The sequence below is a fragment of the Gymnoscopelus braueri genome (assembly GCF_963280865.1).
Source record: "Gymnoscopelus braueri genome assembly, chromosome: 11".
In the NCBI taxonomy this organism is placed as follows: Eukaryota; Metazoa; Chordata; class Actinopteri; order Myctophiformes; family Myctophidae; genus Gymnoscopelus; species Gymnoscopelus braueri.
In genome coordinates, this window is record NC_137613.1 from 11,946,184 (window position 1) to 11,964,704 (window position 18,521).

Here is an 18,521-nt window from a genome sequence, read left to right on the forward strand (position 1 = left end):
TTCTGCTATTTTCAAATAGCCTATGTATAAAATAAGGGTAAAGTGGTTCATGTATGTTTTAATAATGTTTTATGTTTTAATAATATAAAAATGTGTATCTAAAAAGTAACTAGTAACTAAAGTTTTCAAATAATTGTAGTGGAGTAAAAGTACAATATTTGCCTCTGAGATGTAGTGGAGTAGAAGTAAAAGTATTGGAAATTGGAAATACTCAAGTAAATACTCAACAAATACCTCAAAATTGTACTTAATTACAGTACTTAAGTAAACATACTTAGTTACTTTCCACCACTGAGCACAATACCAGGTCTACAAATCAAGCGAGACGGATTTTTTTTGATAGATATTCACACTGGGCACAACTTAAGCCAACATTCTGCCTTCGGCTGTTTGTTCTATAAAAAAAAGCCATTTCCACATTATTCATGTTGCTGCAATTTTCAATATTCCAGTATCAGTATTTACTTTTATCAAATATGCGGTCCTTTCTTAAGGGTTTTTGATTGAAGGTCTTTTCCCTTGAACTTTGTCACAGTTTCAACTCACTATAAAACTAAGTTTAGTTTTGGTGAGTTTTCTTTTGAAATGCAAACGTTTGGTAAAACATGGCATATGTCTCAGCATTAGATCATATACAGTGGTGGAAAGTACATTTACTTAAGTACTGTACTTAACCGGGTTAAAATCCGGGGTAGAAGAGAAAAGTTACATAGTGCAGCTTTAAAGTATTGAATTGAATACATTTACATTGTTAAGGTATGTATTTATTGTTTTAATGATATGTAACAGCGTTACTTGCAATTTCTTTTGTGTCTTCTCTGATCTCCAACCTGTCTTTAACCTTTAAACCGTGTCTAATTGTCATATTCTCTAGTTTGTTTCCCCAGCTATAGGCTACAGAGACTGCAAGACTGTACATATCCTTGTTTTTAACACCAAAGTTTCTCAAATCTTTACAGGCGCTATCAGAAACTACAGAAGATTATGAAGCCCTGGTAAGCCCCGCCCCCCTTTCAAAAGCCTGGGTAAAATGCCGTTGGCTGGCTCTGTGCTCTTCTTCTAACCCCCCCTGCTGGGCGGAGTCTGCATGATTAAGACCCCGCCCCCCCACCACCATCCCGGTGCCTTATGGGAAAACTAAAAATAATCTTTATATCTTTCATGTGTTCTATGTGTGTTATGTTCAACTAATAGGCTTCCGTTTTTAAATCAGTGTCTCTGTACGACTCAAAATTCTCTCGTTTGTTTTGCTGTTTTTTTTTGTTTTGATTTTGCATGTGCTATCGGGCGATAAGGTCTATATTTACCTTTAACTTTCTGATTTCTTAGAGGTGCACTGGCTGAAAGAACACCCAGATAATGTAAATGAAAAAACAAAATTTTGAACCGATTCTTGCTCATGTAGGTTAAGCCCTATTGTTGTGCTTTTATTGTACAATGGGCAGCATGCTAAAAAAAAATAGTGACAATAGCAGATTTACAAGCTCACGATGCGACGCTGCTATTTTTTACTATTTCAAAAGAAAAGAAAAATGTTCATTAACTTAAATCGAGGTGTTCTTCATGTCTGAGCACTCTTCTGGTGGAGGAGGGTGGCCTTTTCAGCGGAGCTGCTCATTTTCCTGGTGCTTCCTTTAGGAGCCGATTTAACCTGGATAACATTCATCACGACTTCACTATCGCTGCTGTCGCGGCAGAAACCTCTTCTCTCCGTATCTTAACTTTTTGTGTTTTTCCACGTAAAATAACGCCTTACTTGATCCTCCTACAGCATCACACAAATGGATCAAAAGTAGATGCGTTTTGAGCTTGTAGATCTGCTGATTTAGCTATTCTTGAATTTGAATCCTGAAAAGTAACTGTTTTGGACATATGAGGTTTCCACCCCAACAGAAACGCTATATACACTTTCTTTGCATCATTATTAACCCGTTCATTATCCACCCACCAAAAGTCAAAGGTTTTGTTAGGAGGATGAAATGTTGGTGCGTTGTGTGATTCTTAAGACCCAGTGTTTCGTTGCTGGGTTTTCATTCTAGCCTTCCAAACGAGGACTATAGTTTAGCCCTTTAAGACCGGGAACGCATCTGTGTCATTTTAAGATTTCTTTGGCTATATAAAAATAGCAGATATACAAGCTCATAGATAAAAAAAAATATATAATATATATATTTTTTTAAATCATGAAAAACTCAAATCTTAGCTTCTGGGGATTTTACAAATGTCTTCTAAATCCTAACAGTTCTTTTTTCCTAAAGCTTTTTTTGTATTTATTGTTTTACATATGTTGCTATAATTATCAATGGTGTTCAATCGTTTTTCATGTCAAAGACCCCCAAAATAATATGTATTTGACCGCGGACCCCCTCCCATCTAAAAATATTTTGTTCCAGGGACCCCCAGAAGCAAAGATTTGAGTTTTAAAATGTGTATAAAAGATTTGCAAACATTTTCAAGATTTTTCTAAAAATAATAGATCTACAAGCTCATAGCGCGGCACTCGGTGCCGCGCTATGAGCTTGTATAGTCTGCTATTTTTTAATAGCCAAAGAAATCTTAAAATGACACACATGCGTTCCCTTCCCGGCCTTAGAGGGTTAAACCTGGTAAATGGAGCTAAACGCCTGTTAGACTGAAAAACACCCTGGAGTTAAAGAACCACCCACCCTGCTTAGGCTGGCATCATACTTCAAATGAAGAGGAAAAACACACAGAGGCCAAACCCGGGTGCTCAAAGGAGATTAAAAAAAAGGTCTAAAAAGTATACTGAAGGCGCTTCTAGGATCAGCAGGAGTACAGGCTTAGAAAATGAGATCCGAGCACTCCAAAAAAATTGAAGGAGAGGATGTACAGTTAAAACAAAGTTTATTCTATACAAATTGCCAACATGTTTCGACCAGTTAAGATGTCAGTGAAGAAGACCTTAAAGTGATAGTTCACCCCAAAAAAATGTCCTATCAATTAGTCACCCCATGGAGACTTGAATTCATGGATATGTTTTGTTTTTGTCGCATTCCTAAGCAATTTTCTAAGTGATCCTGGGCGCTACACTCCCCCCGACCAGCCTAGGGAGCCCAGAGCCGAGCTCATGCCTCCTTCAATCCCCGGTAGGACATAGCGCGTGGAAGGAACACGTTATTCCAACCAGTTCCTTTCCCCTCCATCAGGCGCCCCGGCTGTCATGGGGGGGAGGTGGTATAGAGACCAGGATTACTACATGTTTGTAGGAGGGTACCGCTTTGAGTGCCAAAATGTTAAACCCCGCCCACTGCATACAGTGCTGGATTGGTGATTTTTGGCACCTTTATCTCCACTCGTTGTCTTCTTTAACCCTCCCGACACGCTTTGTTGACATCATTTGTCTCTGAGATTTGTCATGTCAGGCCGACCGGCGCGGTGGACAAAGTGTGTGTTATCTCTCTCCATTAATTCAGTGGTTTTCAACCTTTTTCATGCCAAGGACCCCTAAATTGATATACATTTGGCCGCGGACCCCCATTTGAAAATGTTTTGTGCCAGGGACCACCAGAAGCAAAGATATCAGTTCATTTTCGCTTTGAAAAAATATATATATTCAAACATATGCACACTTTTTCAAGTTTTTTCAAAAATAGCAGATCTACAAGCTCATAGCTATTTTTGAGCTATTTTCACTACTTCTAAAATGTATATATATTTTTATTTAATATAAAAAATTGTTTTTATATAAATAAATAATCTATATGAATAATGTTTTATTTATATAATTTGTTGTCTTTCCGGGACCCAAACTAGTGACAAATAGCCGATCTACAAGCTCACAATGCGTGGCGATGCAACGCTTTGTGAGCTTGTAGATCTGCTATTTTCCCTACTTCTAATTTTTTTCTCTCTCTCTATATATATATATATATATATATATATATATATATATATATATATATATATATATATATATATATATATATATATATATATATATATGTATTTATTTAATATAAACATTTCTCTATGAGCTTGTAGATTGCTCTGTTTTAATAGCCAACGTATAACAAATAATGGTTATAGCTAAAGTCTAAAATGACATTTATGTGTTCCTGGATTGAATGGGTTAACAACAGCATCACCACTGGAGGTCAGTAGAGAGCCAATCTTCCACAGTCTATATGTAACAGTGGAGGTCTGGAGCCAGTTCCACCACCTCACACTTTAGTTCAAACTTAGCCTAGTTATGGCTTAAATGGCTTTTAAAAGGCCATTTAGACCGGGAAAGTATCTGTGTCATTTTTAGATTTCTTTGGCTATTCAAAAACAGCAGATCTGTAGATCTGCTATTTTTAGATTTTTTTTTGCAAATCTTTAACTCTTTGACTGCCAGAGTATTTTCATAAAGTACTCCCCCAGTGCCAGCGATTTTCGTGTTTTTAATTTTTTTATTTTGTAATTTAATTTTCAAATAGTTTGTCTAGCTGCGGTTTTAAACACATACGACAGATCGACCAGCAGAGAGCAGTATATTGACACCTCGATCACTCGCTGACTCGTTCAACCCCCCCCAAACAGGCTCAAACAGTCTATACGTCATAACCGGATGTGACGTTTCCGACAATCGCTGATCGGCCTTAAAGGGTATTTCACTTTCAAAAAAACTTTTGGTCATTTTATCGTCTATTCAGGCTTTTGAGAGCCCCCCAGACCGTTTTTAAGTTGCTTGATTTAGTATTTAGATATTTGATATTCATTTTATCAGACACGCCCCCTTCCTATACAAACCCATTATAACTTCAAACTCCATTTTAACCCGTTAGATTCATCAAAAACACCCGTCCTTGGCTCTGGTGACTCACCCTGCCCTCCTAATACATGAGGGGGCGTGTTTTTTCGATAACTTTTTTCATTTATTTTATTTTATTTTTTTAATGTATTTTTTTTTTCATTTTCCCAAAAACATATTTGTGTGAGTGTGAGGTGGTGCAACTGGCTCCAGTGACTGTAGTGTTCAAATCAGTCAGAATGGAAGACCAGCGGTCCCTCAGCCTTTTTATGGATCAGGGCCCACTTGAAAATCTCGGAAGGCGTTCGGCGACCACTTAACCTGCCGTGTTAAGTGGTCAGATGGGTGGGCCACGTGCATTTTGAGAGCGTGTGTAGTTTTTTTTTTTTTTAATCAATTGATTTGTGTTCCGCCTTCGGTCAGTGGAACAAATATAGTCTATTTTAAAGGGATATTTCACTTTCAAAAAAACGTTGGGTCATTTTATCGTATACTCATACTTTTGTGAGCCCCCCAGACCGTTCTACTCAGGCTCTCAAAAGCCTGAGTAGACGATAACATGACCCAAAGTTCTTTTGAAAGTGAAATATCCCTTTAAGTTCCTATATATTGGTATCACAATACAATACAAAAAAATCTTCATATCATCAATACAATGTTGGTGTTTTGCCAATTATTTGGGGCCCACAGGTTTTTAATCGCTATCTATAACACTATGAGTGTTAAAGGAGTAGTTCACCCCAAAAATTACTTATTTTCTAATAATCACACACCCCATGAAGCCTTGAATTCATGGAGATGTCTTTTAGTTTTTGTCGCATTCCTGAGCCAATAATTTGATGACCGGCCATCAAATTATTGGCTCAGGAATGCGACAAAGAAATGTATTCGTGGAGATGGCTTCATAGTGTGTGTAACTGATAGAAAGTTTGACTGCACCCACGATCAGTTTGATGAACGAAGGCCCCTGCCAGTGCTTATTAGTATAATACATATATACATTTAGAATGTATTATTAATTAACTGTATTGCAGAAAACAACTGTCTTAAAGTGAAGCCGCCTTTCTTTGTCCTCCATGTTGTTTTCTAATAATAAGTGCATGACTGCAGCGCTCTGTATTTGTAGCTCTACTCTTCTCCGTGCTGCCTGGCTGGCTCCATGCTGGCTCTCTGGCGCCCCCTCCCTGCTGTCTTTGGAGGTCCTTGATGGGCTGTCTCCTAACCTTCTTTCCTTGTTTCTCTCTTGACTGTCTCTCTCGTCTTTTTGTATTTATTTATTTATTTCTCTTGTCATTTCTCAGCCAAGCGGGTTTTGGCGCGTCGATTCTGTCTCCTCCTGCTCTTTCCAACTTTTTTCCTCTCTGTTGTGTCAGCTTGGCTTTGCAGCTTGTCTGTGTCTGATATGATATTCAAGGCCTGTCTGTCTATCTGTCAGCCCATAGAGTGGTTTTCTATATATTTTTGTGTGTGTGTGTGCGCGTGTGTGCGTGTGCGTGTGTGTGTGGTCTCGTAGCTTCGGGGAGCTCCTGTCCTTCACGTTGACGGCCTTCGTGGAGCTCATGGACCACGGCATCGTCTCCTGGGACACCTTCTCCGTGGCCTTCATCAAGAAGGTATATATACCGTCAGCCAGCCCCAAAACGGCAGCTTTTTTCACTAAAGCATCCTTGTTGTCACTGAATGATTGTCTGTCTTAACACATTCCATGCCAGAGTTTAATCTCATAATGTACTCACCAGTGCCAGCGTTTTATTGTTGTTTTTTAGTTTTTTTCATGTCGCCACAGACCTCGCTAAATAAGTTAAAAGTGCGCGTTCATTTGGTTCTAAACACACAGCGGATCCGTGAGAAACGGCCAGCGAAATCCGTTTCCAAATCCGTGCCGCCATCTTGAAGCTACAGCCGACCAACGGTAAACAGTGAGCGAGGAGAAAAACAACAACCAGAGAAAATCGAGTTTTAAACAGGATCCCAGACAGGAAGCGGATACGATCGAAAAAACCGGAACCCGAATAATTCCGTTTCCGACCGGAAACCGGAAACGGAAATGGATCAAAAAAATTCGGAAAGTGCACCTGGGGCACTTAACATGGGAATCGGCGGTTCGCGTAGATCTACGCGACTGGCACGCTGCGGCTTTAAATAGGTTCGCGTAGATCTACGCGACTGGCATGCAATGTGTTAATGAATGAATGTATCTGGTGATAAAAAAGGAAAAGCACATCAGCACTTCCATAACATTACGACAACACAATATCACCGAGGATTAAAAAAAACAAAACACAATGAAGCCCTAAGGCTTATTTCCATTGTGGTCCTCTAAAAAAAAAACACAGAATAGCCAAAGAAATCAAAAAAATGATACAGATGCGTTCCCGGATTGAATGTGATAAATGATAGTAGAAGTGTTTATGGGTTAAGGGCAGTGTTGCCAGATTCTGTGAGAGAAACAAGCAACCAGGTCTAGGAAAACCAGCCCAAAAGAAGCGACTATGGGCCACATGTGCACTTTAACATATACATCAGCTATTTGAAAATTAGTAGAGGACCTAGCTAATGTATGCACTTAATTTAGGAGAGAATATCTCAACTGTTCTTGGCTAATATGACCCCGGGGAACAATTTAGGAACGCTGACTAATTCTCTATCCGGGACGAAATACCTGAAAATGACCACGCCCTTTTTAAAATGACCATAACCGGTGCATTACTTCCAACATGGCTCTATCTGCTAAACCGTTAACGCTACAGATTTACTGAGGTGCTCAAAATGTTCAGAATACTTATGTTTAGGGAAACATAGACAAGTGTAATATTTATATTAATTTGATATTTTATGACAGAATAGCTAAAAAAAACACCCCCAAAAAGAAACCCAACATATTACAGTCCAGGGCTATAGGAATATTCTGTGTGAATCAGTCTAAAAGCACCTAAATGTAACCCAGGGCATGCTCTAATGATTCAGCAAGGGTACCTGAGCCAGCAATGGGTCATCATTGTGGCCAAATCCAATATGGCCACCACCAGAAAAAGGTTTTGGCTAAAACTTTTGAACCAGATGAGCTATAAACGCAAACTTGGTGTCTAAATCATGTTTTTTGACAATTAGAAGCATGTTGGAATGCTTATCTTTATGGCTGGGTGTGGCTGGACCTCTATTTTGCATATTTCAAATAAATATTGGTTTTGAAAATGTGTTTTACTTTCTTTAATATTTGGCAAACTTGGTGTCTACTTTATGCTTTTTGAGCATTAGAAACACATTGGAATGCTCATATTTATGATTGAATCCATTCTAGAGCACTCTGACTTGCACATCAATACTCAGCATAAATGTAATACTATCGTAATAGTCAAAGGTGTATGGAATTTGAACAATACATTTAAATTAGAATCAGAAAAGTTAATTGCTAAACAAAAAATGGTTGCTAGGAATTTGTCTCGGTGTTACTACAACAACAGAACAGCACTGCAATAACTGTACTGCACCAGACACACACACACACACACACACACACACACACACACACACACACACACACACACACACACACACACACACACACACACACACACACACACACACACACACACACACACACACACACAGACACAGACACAAGCTTTACTGGCATCTGCAAGATGGGTCCAGTAAGGTTCCCAGGTTCTGAATGCTGAATCAGTGCAGCTTGGGTGGGAGGAAGGTTCTCAAGGGACCTGGTACCATTTGACCAACATCAGCCTTCCCTGACTATGGGAAAAGGAGTGCAGGTATCTCCCTGGTCACCCTCCCCTTGGAGCCTGAAAAGATCAACTCCAATGGCCATGTCCAAAGATTGGAGTGTATGGTCATCATCATATACAGCAAGAGCTGTGGTGGCCACAGCAGAGTAGATGAATCTTGACAGTGGCTTTTCTCAGTCCCTCAAGAACATTCCTCCCACCCAAGCTGCACTGATTCAGCATGTAAACACTGCTGCAGACCAGCTTCTATTGGAATCAGACAACCTCCGTCCAACAAAATATCCCAGATTCAAATAGGTTGGGCTGGTACTGGGACTCCATGACTAAGACTTGTGAACCTTACTGGACCTATCTTGCAGGTGCCAGTAAAGCTGTTGCTGTTGTAACACCATAATGTGATATAAACATATTGTAAACAAGTATATACACCTTTGACTAGTATGATATCATACTAGTCAATGGTGAATAGTAATACTATATAGTATTACATTTTATGCTGAGCATTGTTGAACATACTGTATTATTAGCATTAGGAATGAGTTCTACTGTTAAATAGTTCTATTGTTTCAACAAAATTACATTGTAAGATGCATTGGTTGTTTCATAACATAGTGGCCATATTTGTGATAATCCAATTAGTGTCCTCTAGATAGATTAAATAATAAAGATAAGCATAAAGATAAGGTTCAAACATTATAGCTAGAAACCTTGTCAGGTGGCGGCCATATTGGATTTGGCCACTATGATGACCCTGAAGGTCGCTGGCTCGGGCACCCTTGCTAAATCATTAGAGCATGCCCTGGGTTACATCTGGGACAAATGTGGTGCTTTTAAATTGATTCGTGCAGAGATATCCCATATGGCCCTGGACTGTATGTTTTTAGTGGTTTCTTTTGGCTGTTCTGTCATAAAATATCAATTTAGAAATGTTACACTTTACTATGTTTCCCTAAACAAGTATTCTGAACACTTTTAGCATGTCAGTAAATCTGCAGCTCCAACAGTTTAGCAGATAGAGCCAGGTTGGAAGCAGTGCACCGGTTATGGTCATTTTTAAAAGGGCGTGGTCATTTTTTTCAGGTATTTCGTCCCGGATAGAGAATTAGTCAACGTTCCTAAATTGTTCCCCGGGGTCATATTAGCCAAGAACAGTTGAGATATTCTCTCCTAAATGAAGTGCATTCATATCTTAGCCAGGTCCTAGACTAAATAGCAGATCTACAAGCTGAGCTTGTAGATCTGCTATTTTCAAATAAAATCTTGCGGGGAAATTATAATGAGCAGATCTGGCAACCCTGGTTAAGGGTTGTATCAGCAGAGAGCCCTGACTGACTGCCATGCACAACTTCTCAGAGAGAGAGAGAGAGAGAGAGAGAGAGAGAGAGAGAGAGAGAGAGAGAGAGAGAGAGCACACAGAGCAGTTACTTACCACTGCTATGGTGTGTGATTAACATGCCTCTCTGGAATGCTCATCAGAGCGGCTTCTCCAAACAAAGCTTAAGCAGTATAAAAACGGCTTACATGTGATTAACTAAAAACCTTCCTCTGTTTCAAATGCCTTTACCCATCCCTCTCATTACCGGGATGCTGACCTTTTTTCAAAGGTGCTATACTGCAGTGTGGGTTCTCAACCTGTGGGCTCATAGATCAGATATTTTGGAAAAAAATCTTGATAAGTTGTGAGAATGTTTGCGATAATTGTGAATATTTTTAACAACGCAAAGGCAAAATATTGTACTTTTACTCCACTACAATTATTTGACAACTTAAGTTACTAGTTACTTTTCAGATATCACATAATAAAACATACATTAGCCCTATTTTATACCTAGGCTATTTGAAAATAGCCGATCTACAAGCTCACAACGTGTCACGTCGCGAGCTTGTAGATCGGCTATTTTCAAACATTTTTTGTACTTTTACTTTTGGTACTTCTAAGTACATTCTGATACCAATAGCTTTGTACTTTTACTCGAGTAAATTTTGAATTCCGGACTTTCACTTGTAAGGGAGTATTTTTTCTTTTCTCCACCAATGACTCTGTGCTCTGATTGGTTTCCCCTCAACTGTGCTCTGATTGGTTTCTCCTCACTGTGCTCTGATTGGTCAGATCGCCAGCTTCGTCAACAAGGGGTCGATGGACACGGCCGTCCTCCAGCGCTCCCTCGCCATCCTGGAGTCCATGGTGCTCAACAGCCAGGACCTCTACCAGAAGGTGGCGCAAGAGATCACCATCGGACAGCTCATCCCCCATCTGCAGGGGTGAGATGACCTTATGTCCACCTATACAGTAGGGCAAGTGGTGGAAAGTAACTAAGTACATTTACTCAAGTACTGTACTTAAGTACTGTACTTAACTCATTGAGTGCCATTGACGTGTTTCACGTGTTTTACCGCAATGGCGCAACGTGCCAATGACGTGTTTGACGTGTTTTTGGAAAAAAAACGTTCAGAACCCAAGATATCATTATCTGAAGATTTGCTGCTCCATTCACTCCTTGATTAACTTATTACTGAAAAAGGCTGTATCTCGGCTCCTAAGCACTTTTTTTTTACTATGAATTTTTGGCCCAGACATGCTATTTTCAACATCAGACAATTAACTCATTCCCTGCCAAGAACGTAAAAAACGTTTCCGCCTGCTGCCGCTAAATCGCCATTATCTCGGCTTTGTCTTTCTCCGCCGTGGAACGCTGTTTAGAAACCGCTACTACTGCAAAATGGAATGTCGCAGATTGAAAATGTCTTCTCTGGGCCACTCACACAACTACCCTGTGTGTCTACAAACAGTTGAACACGCGATCATAAGGGATTTAGCGAGGTCTGTGGCGAGGTGAAAAAGTTTGTGAGTTTTCCGTTCACATGGCGAAACATGATGTTTTTACGTTGGGCTGCTGCACAGAGACTCCGCCCGATCGGAATGTTTGTTGTCTGAGCGACGTACACGTATCGCCGGTGTGTTTATAAACGATTGGACTTGCGATCATAATGAAAAAAAAAAATGTGAAAAATGTTAAGTTATAAAAAACACTAAATCGCTGGCAGTGGGCAAACACAGCCAGAAATAAGTCTGGCAGAGAATGAGTTAACGTCAACAAGGTCGCGATGACCTCGTTGACATTTGTGAAACCACACAGTGCAACCCTCAGTGATTAGCACCCATCAGGGGATCGATTATAATGGAGATAAAAATTGTTTGACTACTTGAAAATCTAAGATAAATTGAAAAATCTCTGGCACTGGGACCACATAGCCAGAAATAATTCTGGCACTCTCAATGAGTTAAAAATGCTCGTAGCAGCGCAGCACTTGGTGCTGCACTATGAGCTTGTATATCTGCTATTTTTGAATAGCCAAATAAATGTCTCTAAAATGACACAGATGCATTCCCGGATTGAATGGGTCAAACATTTTGAGAATCACTGTTCTAACACACTATACCAACCAGGGGTCTTCAACAGGGGGTCCGGGACCCCTAGGGGGTCCTCAGAGTTACTACAGGGGGTCTGCCAAATCTTTGTGTGGTATCACTTTTTTATTTTACCTTAACCACTTAAACCCTAGCATCCCTTTTCTGAGGAGAACTTTAGCCAAAAATAGCAGATCTACAAGCTCACAACGCCTCGCAGCGCGAGGCGTTGTGAGCTTGTAGATCGGCTATTTTTGGCAAAGAGGTATAGGTGCAGAGAGAAAAAAGAGCAGAGCAAGTAAACAAAAAAAGTTTAATCTGAAACACGATGTTATACAATATAGAGGGGGTCCCTGCTTCATCTCTCTCTCAGCTAGGGGGTCCTTGGCCTGAAAACGTTGAAGACCCCGGCACTATACTGTACTTCCAAGGTGGACAGTCAGAAGAGTGAGCATTGACCAGCTCTCTTTTTTTCGTCTTGGTGCTCATTGCAGTGTTTTCTCCTCCTCCTGTCCCAGGACTGACCAGGACATTCAGACCTACACCATCGCAGTCATCAACGCTCTGTTCCTCAAAGCTCCCGAAGATAAGAGACAGGTAAGAGATGCTGGGCGGGGCGGGGCGGGCAGGCCTACTGTACGTATGAAAAAGAGAAAAAAAGAAGAAAAATCACACCAGTGTGAATAGAGTGGTGCCTTTCATGAGTTCATTTCGTTAGTTACTTTTTACAGACTTTGATGACTTCAAAGTATTTTTACTAATTTTAAGTACTTTAAAATGTTTTTACTGATTTTTACGTGTTTTTACTCATTTTAACATCTTTTAAGTATTTTTACTCAATTTAAGTATTTTGACGCATTTTAAGTATTTTTACTCAGTTTAGGAACTTTAAAGTATCTTTACTAATATTTAAGTATTTTTACTAATTTTAAGTATTTTTACTCAAAAGTGTGTGTGTGTGTGTATAATTAGTGTAACTGGTTGCGTCTTTGTGTTGCAATCAGCCGCAGCTGTTGAGGCTGTGCTCAAACATACAGAGGGGCCGTGCTCATACACACAGACACACAGACAGACACACACACAGACAAAGTCACTCCTTGGAGTGGCTAGCACCACTCAAAAGTGTGTGTGTGCGCGCGCCTTGAAGGCATTTTATAGATTTGCATTTGTGAATTATCGTGCCCATGTCCATTGCAACTGATTATGTATAGCGATTATTTGGCCCGTACCACGTTCTCTCTTTAGTAGGGCTGGTAACTTTCCTCAGAAATGATATTCGAATATTGGTCTTAAAAATTCGCAGATAACAATTTATTTATTTATTTTTTTATGTTTATTTGACAGGGACAATACAAAAAAACAATGTATCAAGTGCTCGGATCCAATAATACATTGTTTTTTGTATTGTTCCTGTCAAATAAACATAAACTTTTTTTTTATATTCGAATATACACATTTCCCCCATATTCGAGGAATATTCGAAATTCGAATATTAATTTACCAGCCCTACTCTTTAGTAGCATTTAGTAGCAAAACAATGACTGTCCCTTTAGCCACCTCACCAGTACCCAACCAGCCACCCGCCTCTTTTTGCTCTCGCCCTCTCTCACTCCATCTCTATGTGGCTCTACATTCATCTGTATCTTTCTCATCCCTATCTTTCTCATCCTTCTCTACCCTACCTTGTCTTAGCTACTTTACACCCCTCTCTCTCTCTCTCTCTCTCTCTCTCTCTCTCTCTCTCTCTCTCTCTCTCTCTCTCTCTCTCTCTCTCTCTCTCGCTCTCGCTCTCTCTCAAATTAAAACATTTATGAATCAATAACATTTAAAACAAATTATTTTTAGTCCTTGGCATGTCTGGCCTTTGGAAAAAAAGTCGTCAAAGTCGTCCTATATGGCAGTGAATGAGTTAAACATGAACATTGGTGACGTGCTCCTTTAATGCTTAATTGTTCTTAATTAACGCTCAATTAAACGCTTAAACAATGTATTAAGTATAATCATACATTAAGGGATAATACATTACAGGTACGTTGTGAGCAAGTGTTACCACAAAAAAGCGTTGCCTTTATTTCTTCTTCCTTCAACAACTCTCGATGACCCATGCTCTTTTTTATTTTTTCATCACAATCACTCACTCACTCACTCACCCTCTCTCTCTCTCTCTCTCTCTCTCTCTCTCTCTCTCTCTCTCTCTCTCTCTCTCTCTCATTGCACACGCTATGGTAGTATGATGATCACGTGGAGGACATCCTAAAATGTCCTCTGACAGTAAGTGACACCCTATCAGCACCCTTCTGATCAGCACCCTTCTGTCGGCATTTAATGACCTATTCGATCCGGGAAGGAACGCATCTGTGTCACTTTAGATCTCTTTGGGCTATTCTAAAAAATAGCAGATATACAAGCCAACAGCGCGGCAGTGAGCTTGTAGATCTGCTATTTTTTTAAGCAAATAAAAAAACGTGAAAATGTGTGAAAATCTTTGAATATACATTTTTAACTCAAATCTTTGCTTCTGTGGGTCACTGGAACAAAATATTTTGAGATGGGGGATTTAGAACTGTTAGGATTTAGAAGACATTTGTAGAATCCCCCCAGAAGCAAAGATTTGAGTTTAAAAATGTTCGCTTTAAAAAACATATATTTTCAAAGATTTGTACAAATAGAAAAAAAAAAAAAAAATAGCAGATCTACAAGCTCATAGCGCGGCACTCGGTGCCGCGCTATGAGCTTGTAGATCTGCTATTTTTGAATAGCCCAAAGTACAACATAATGGTTATAGCTAAAAAATTGAAAAATGACACATAGCCTACTGTATAATGCGTTCCCCGTATCGAATCGAATAATAATGCACTGTAAGAACATAGTAGTAATCAGCTACAGTAGGATGTTATTGTTGCTGTCGGGGGGGGGCAGAAACCTCTTATCTCTATATTCTAACTTTTTTTTTGATCATATACTACAACAGCGTCACACCAAAGGCATCAAAAGCATCCACAAGCTTGTATAGATCTGCTACTTTTTTTTGCTGTTTTGTGAATGAATTTGAATCCTGAAAAGTGACGGTTCTCGGACATACTGAGGTTTCCCACCCCGACAGAGACGATAATGAATCCAAAATGTCCACCTTTGTTTCTCTTTTGTTTGTGTCGTTATATATTTCGGAGAGGATCGAAGCGTTTCTGGTCCCCCCCCACAGCCCCCCCACAGCCCCCCGTTAATGATTTTGTTTGTTTTGTTGTTGTTGTTGTTGTTGTTTTCTTCATTCACTCATAATGCATAATTTTATCATGTTCCCCCCGAAACGGTGACTGCGTTCACATCAGTGTTGATTTTGACAGCAACATTTTGATTTAGTTTTAGTAAATTATCTTTTGAATACAATTCTGATTAGTTTTAGTCATATTTTAGTCGTTTTATTGTTAGTCTAGTTTTAGATAGCCTCGGAAAAACCCATGCCTTTTTTTTTTTTGTTTCAAAAGAAAACAAAGTCTGGGGGAACCTTGCAGGAAAACGGTGGTTTCTAAACCTTGTTATCTCCTAACCAGTCAGAGTGCAGAAGGGCGTCGCTCTAAATTTGGTGACGTCAGCGTGTTCCGTGCACAGGCCGGGGTGGAGGGGAGGGGAGGGGAGGCGGGGCCATAGATTGGTGAAGCAATAGGAAGCGGCGCTGGTACCGAGCGCAAGGCTTTGGATCCGCCCTTCAAGACCTTCGATAGGGCTGGGCTCCTCCAGTCTTAAGTTTTAGTTGACTAAATATCATACGATTTTAGTCAACTCAATTTACAGTTGATTTAGTCAACTTTAATTTATTTTTGACGGGTCGCGATTGGCATCGAAATGATTTTCACACAGCTGAATGCCGAAAGTAGCCGATATACAATTGTGTAGCCTGGGACCAGACGAATCTGCCAGTGCAAAAAAAATAATAATTGCCCTCTGCGATTTGGGTACCGCTCCGTTGTGAATCCATTTCCTGCTCCCGAAGTCTGGGGCGACCAATCGGGGCCCAGTATTCAAATATGGGAGACTAATTGGTAGTTGGTTTGTAGGTCTAACCAATTGTTCATTTAACTCTGAGAGTGTACAAATGGAACCAAATGCACCCTAACGGGTCCATTTGGTTCCATTTGTACACTCTCAGAGTTAAATGAACACTGACGGTGGTTGGACCTCCCAATAAACCTAAATGGTTGAGTCCCTGGCATATCTTTTCAAATGGGGGTCCGTGGGCTAATATCTGTCAATGTGGGGGTCCTTGACGCGAAAAAGGTTGAAAACCACTGATCTACAAGTATGTTGCTACTGTATATGCAGTGGTGCTACAACTTTTTCATGTCAAGGACCCCCAAAATGATACGTATTTGACCCCCAGAGGCACAGATCGGAGTAAAAAATGTTGGCTTGAAAACATATATATATACATTTGCACAAATCCTCCCACAATTTTTCAACAAATAGCAGATCTAGCGCGGCACTCGGTGCCGTGCTACGAGCTATTTTGGCTATGTGCTATTTTTGCGTTCCCGGTCTTGTGTCACTTTAGATTTCTTTGGCTATTCAAAAATAGCAGATATACAAGTTCATAGCGCGGCACCAAGTGCCGCGCTATGAACTTGTATATCTGCTATTTTTGAAAAATCTTGAAAAAAAAAAAAAAAATCCCCAAAAACTGTTAAAAATTAAGAATCGCCTTAGGTCTTAATGGGTTAATTGGATTAAAGTAGTCTGTTTATTATCATGAGAATCTCAAGTGTTTTGCCCAATTATTTGAGGGCCCCGCTTGCAATATCCTCACGGCCTGCCAATGGGACCCTGACCCGCATGTTGGGAATCGCTGCCCCGTGAGATTTTACTATGATGTATGCATTGGAAACTATTGTTCTATTATGACATGATGTATGTATGATAACTACTGTTTTATTATGATGTGTGTATGATAACTATTGTTTTATCATGATGTATGTATATGATAACTACTGTTTTATTATGTCTAATATCTCTCTTTGTCTCTCTTTCACTCATATCCCTCTCTCTTCCTTTGTCTTATCTCCAATACTCTCTCTTGGTCTCTCTCTCTCTCTCTCTCTCTCTCTCTCTCTCTCTCTCTCTCTCTCTCTCTCTCTCTCTCTCTCGCTCTCTCTCTCTCTAGGAGATGGCCCACATTCTAGCCCAGAAACAGTTGCGTTCCATCATTCTCAGTGTAAGTCTCTCTCTCTCTCGCTCTCTCTCTCTCTCTCTGGCGTATTGTAGCTTGATGGCAGCATATTAAAAGACATTGTTTTTTCTTCTTTTTATTATCTGAGTGGTGTGTTTGTCTTTATCTCCTGTACGGTACTACTGTCTGCCATACCTGTTTCTCTCTGTCGCTTTTCTTCTCGCCGTCTGTTTCATCTCCACTCATTCCCTCTCGCTCCAATCCGTCTCTCCGTTTCGGCCGGCCTCCGTTTTTCCGCTCTCCCCCTCTCTCTGCAATGTACAAATACTCTCTAAAATGTACTTGAGTAAAAGTGCAAAAGTATTGGTATCAAAATGTACTTAAAGTACCAAAAGTAGAAAGTACTCATTGTGCAGAATGTCCCATTTCACAAGTTTTCAAATGTATACAAATCATTTGAAAATAGCCAAAATGTATATAGGGCTGAAGTGAGTAATGTATGTTTTCTAAAAACAATAAAAATCTACCAAATTAACTCTAATTATCTCTCTCTCTCTCTCTCTCTCTCTCTCTCTCTCTCTCTCTCTCTCTCTCTCTCTCTCTCTCTCTCTCTCTCTCTCTCTCTCTCTCTCTAACAGAACGTGATCAGGGCCAACCAGCCAATCAATGATGAGATGGCCCACCAGCTGTACGTGCTGCAGGTCCTCACCTTCAACCTGCTGGAGGACCGCATGATGACCAAGATGGACCCCCAGGACCAGGTCATAATAATAATATATTAATAATAATAATAATAATATCGCATGATGACCAAGATGGACCAGGTAATAAAAATACCTTGGTCACGGTTTGACTCTTTAACGGGCAGAGAATGTACAAAAAAATAACTACCTTTTCAATTAGTCACAGAATATGTATTTATCTCAGGGCCGGATCTAGGCATAGGCAAGGGGGGGCAATGCCCCCCCAAATGCCCTGACTGCCCCCCAAAGATTTGAGTTTGTTTGCTTTAAAACAATATATATTCAAGGATTTGCACATATTTTCAAAACATTTCAAAAATAGCAGATCTACAAGCTCGTAGCGCGGCACTCGGTGCCGCGCTATGAGCTTGTATATCTGCTATTTTTGTATAGCCAAGGTGTAAAATAATGCTTTCTCACTATTTCCTCACTATTTCCTATTGCCCCCCCAATTAAAAATTCCTGTATCCGGCCCTGATTTATCTCCAGTATGGTCGATCCCCTGATGGTTGCTAATTACGGAGGCTTTCACTCTGCTTCTGCAAAAAAATCGCGACCTCCCGTTTGCTTGTTATACGCCGTTAAAAATAGCATGTTTCGGCAAAAAAACATAAAAAAAAAAAAAAAAAGCCGAGATACAGGATTTTTAAGTAATAAGTTAACCAGGAAGTGAATGGAGCAGTACATCTTTGGATCACATTATCTCCTG

General features: G+C 39.9%; 1 protein-coding gene across 1 annotated transcript in view; it reads left to right on the top strand.

The window, feature by feature from the left end:
- The window catches only part of elmo1 (engulfment and cell motility 1 (ced-12 homolog, C. elegans)), a 242,386-nt gene that overhangs the window by 114,009 nt on the left and 109,856 nt on the right, over nt 1-18,521 (top strand). Inside the window, exons 9-14 of the mRNA XM_080443358.1 lie at nt 960-995; nt 6,267-6,366; nt 10,610-10,761; nt 12,427-12,505; nt 17,064-17,114; nt 17,708-17,830. Coding sequence (XP_080299484.1) covers nt 960-995; nt 6,267-6,366; nt 10,610-10,761; nt 12,427-12,505; nt 17,064-17,114; nt 17,708-17,830 — 541 coding nt within the window. The remainder of the gene's footprint in view (nt 1-959; nt 996-6,266; nt 6,367-10,609; nt 10,762-12,426; nt 12,506-17,063; nt 17,115-17,707; nt 17,831-18,521) is intronic.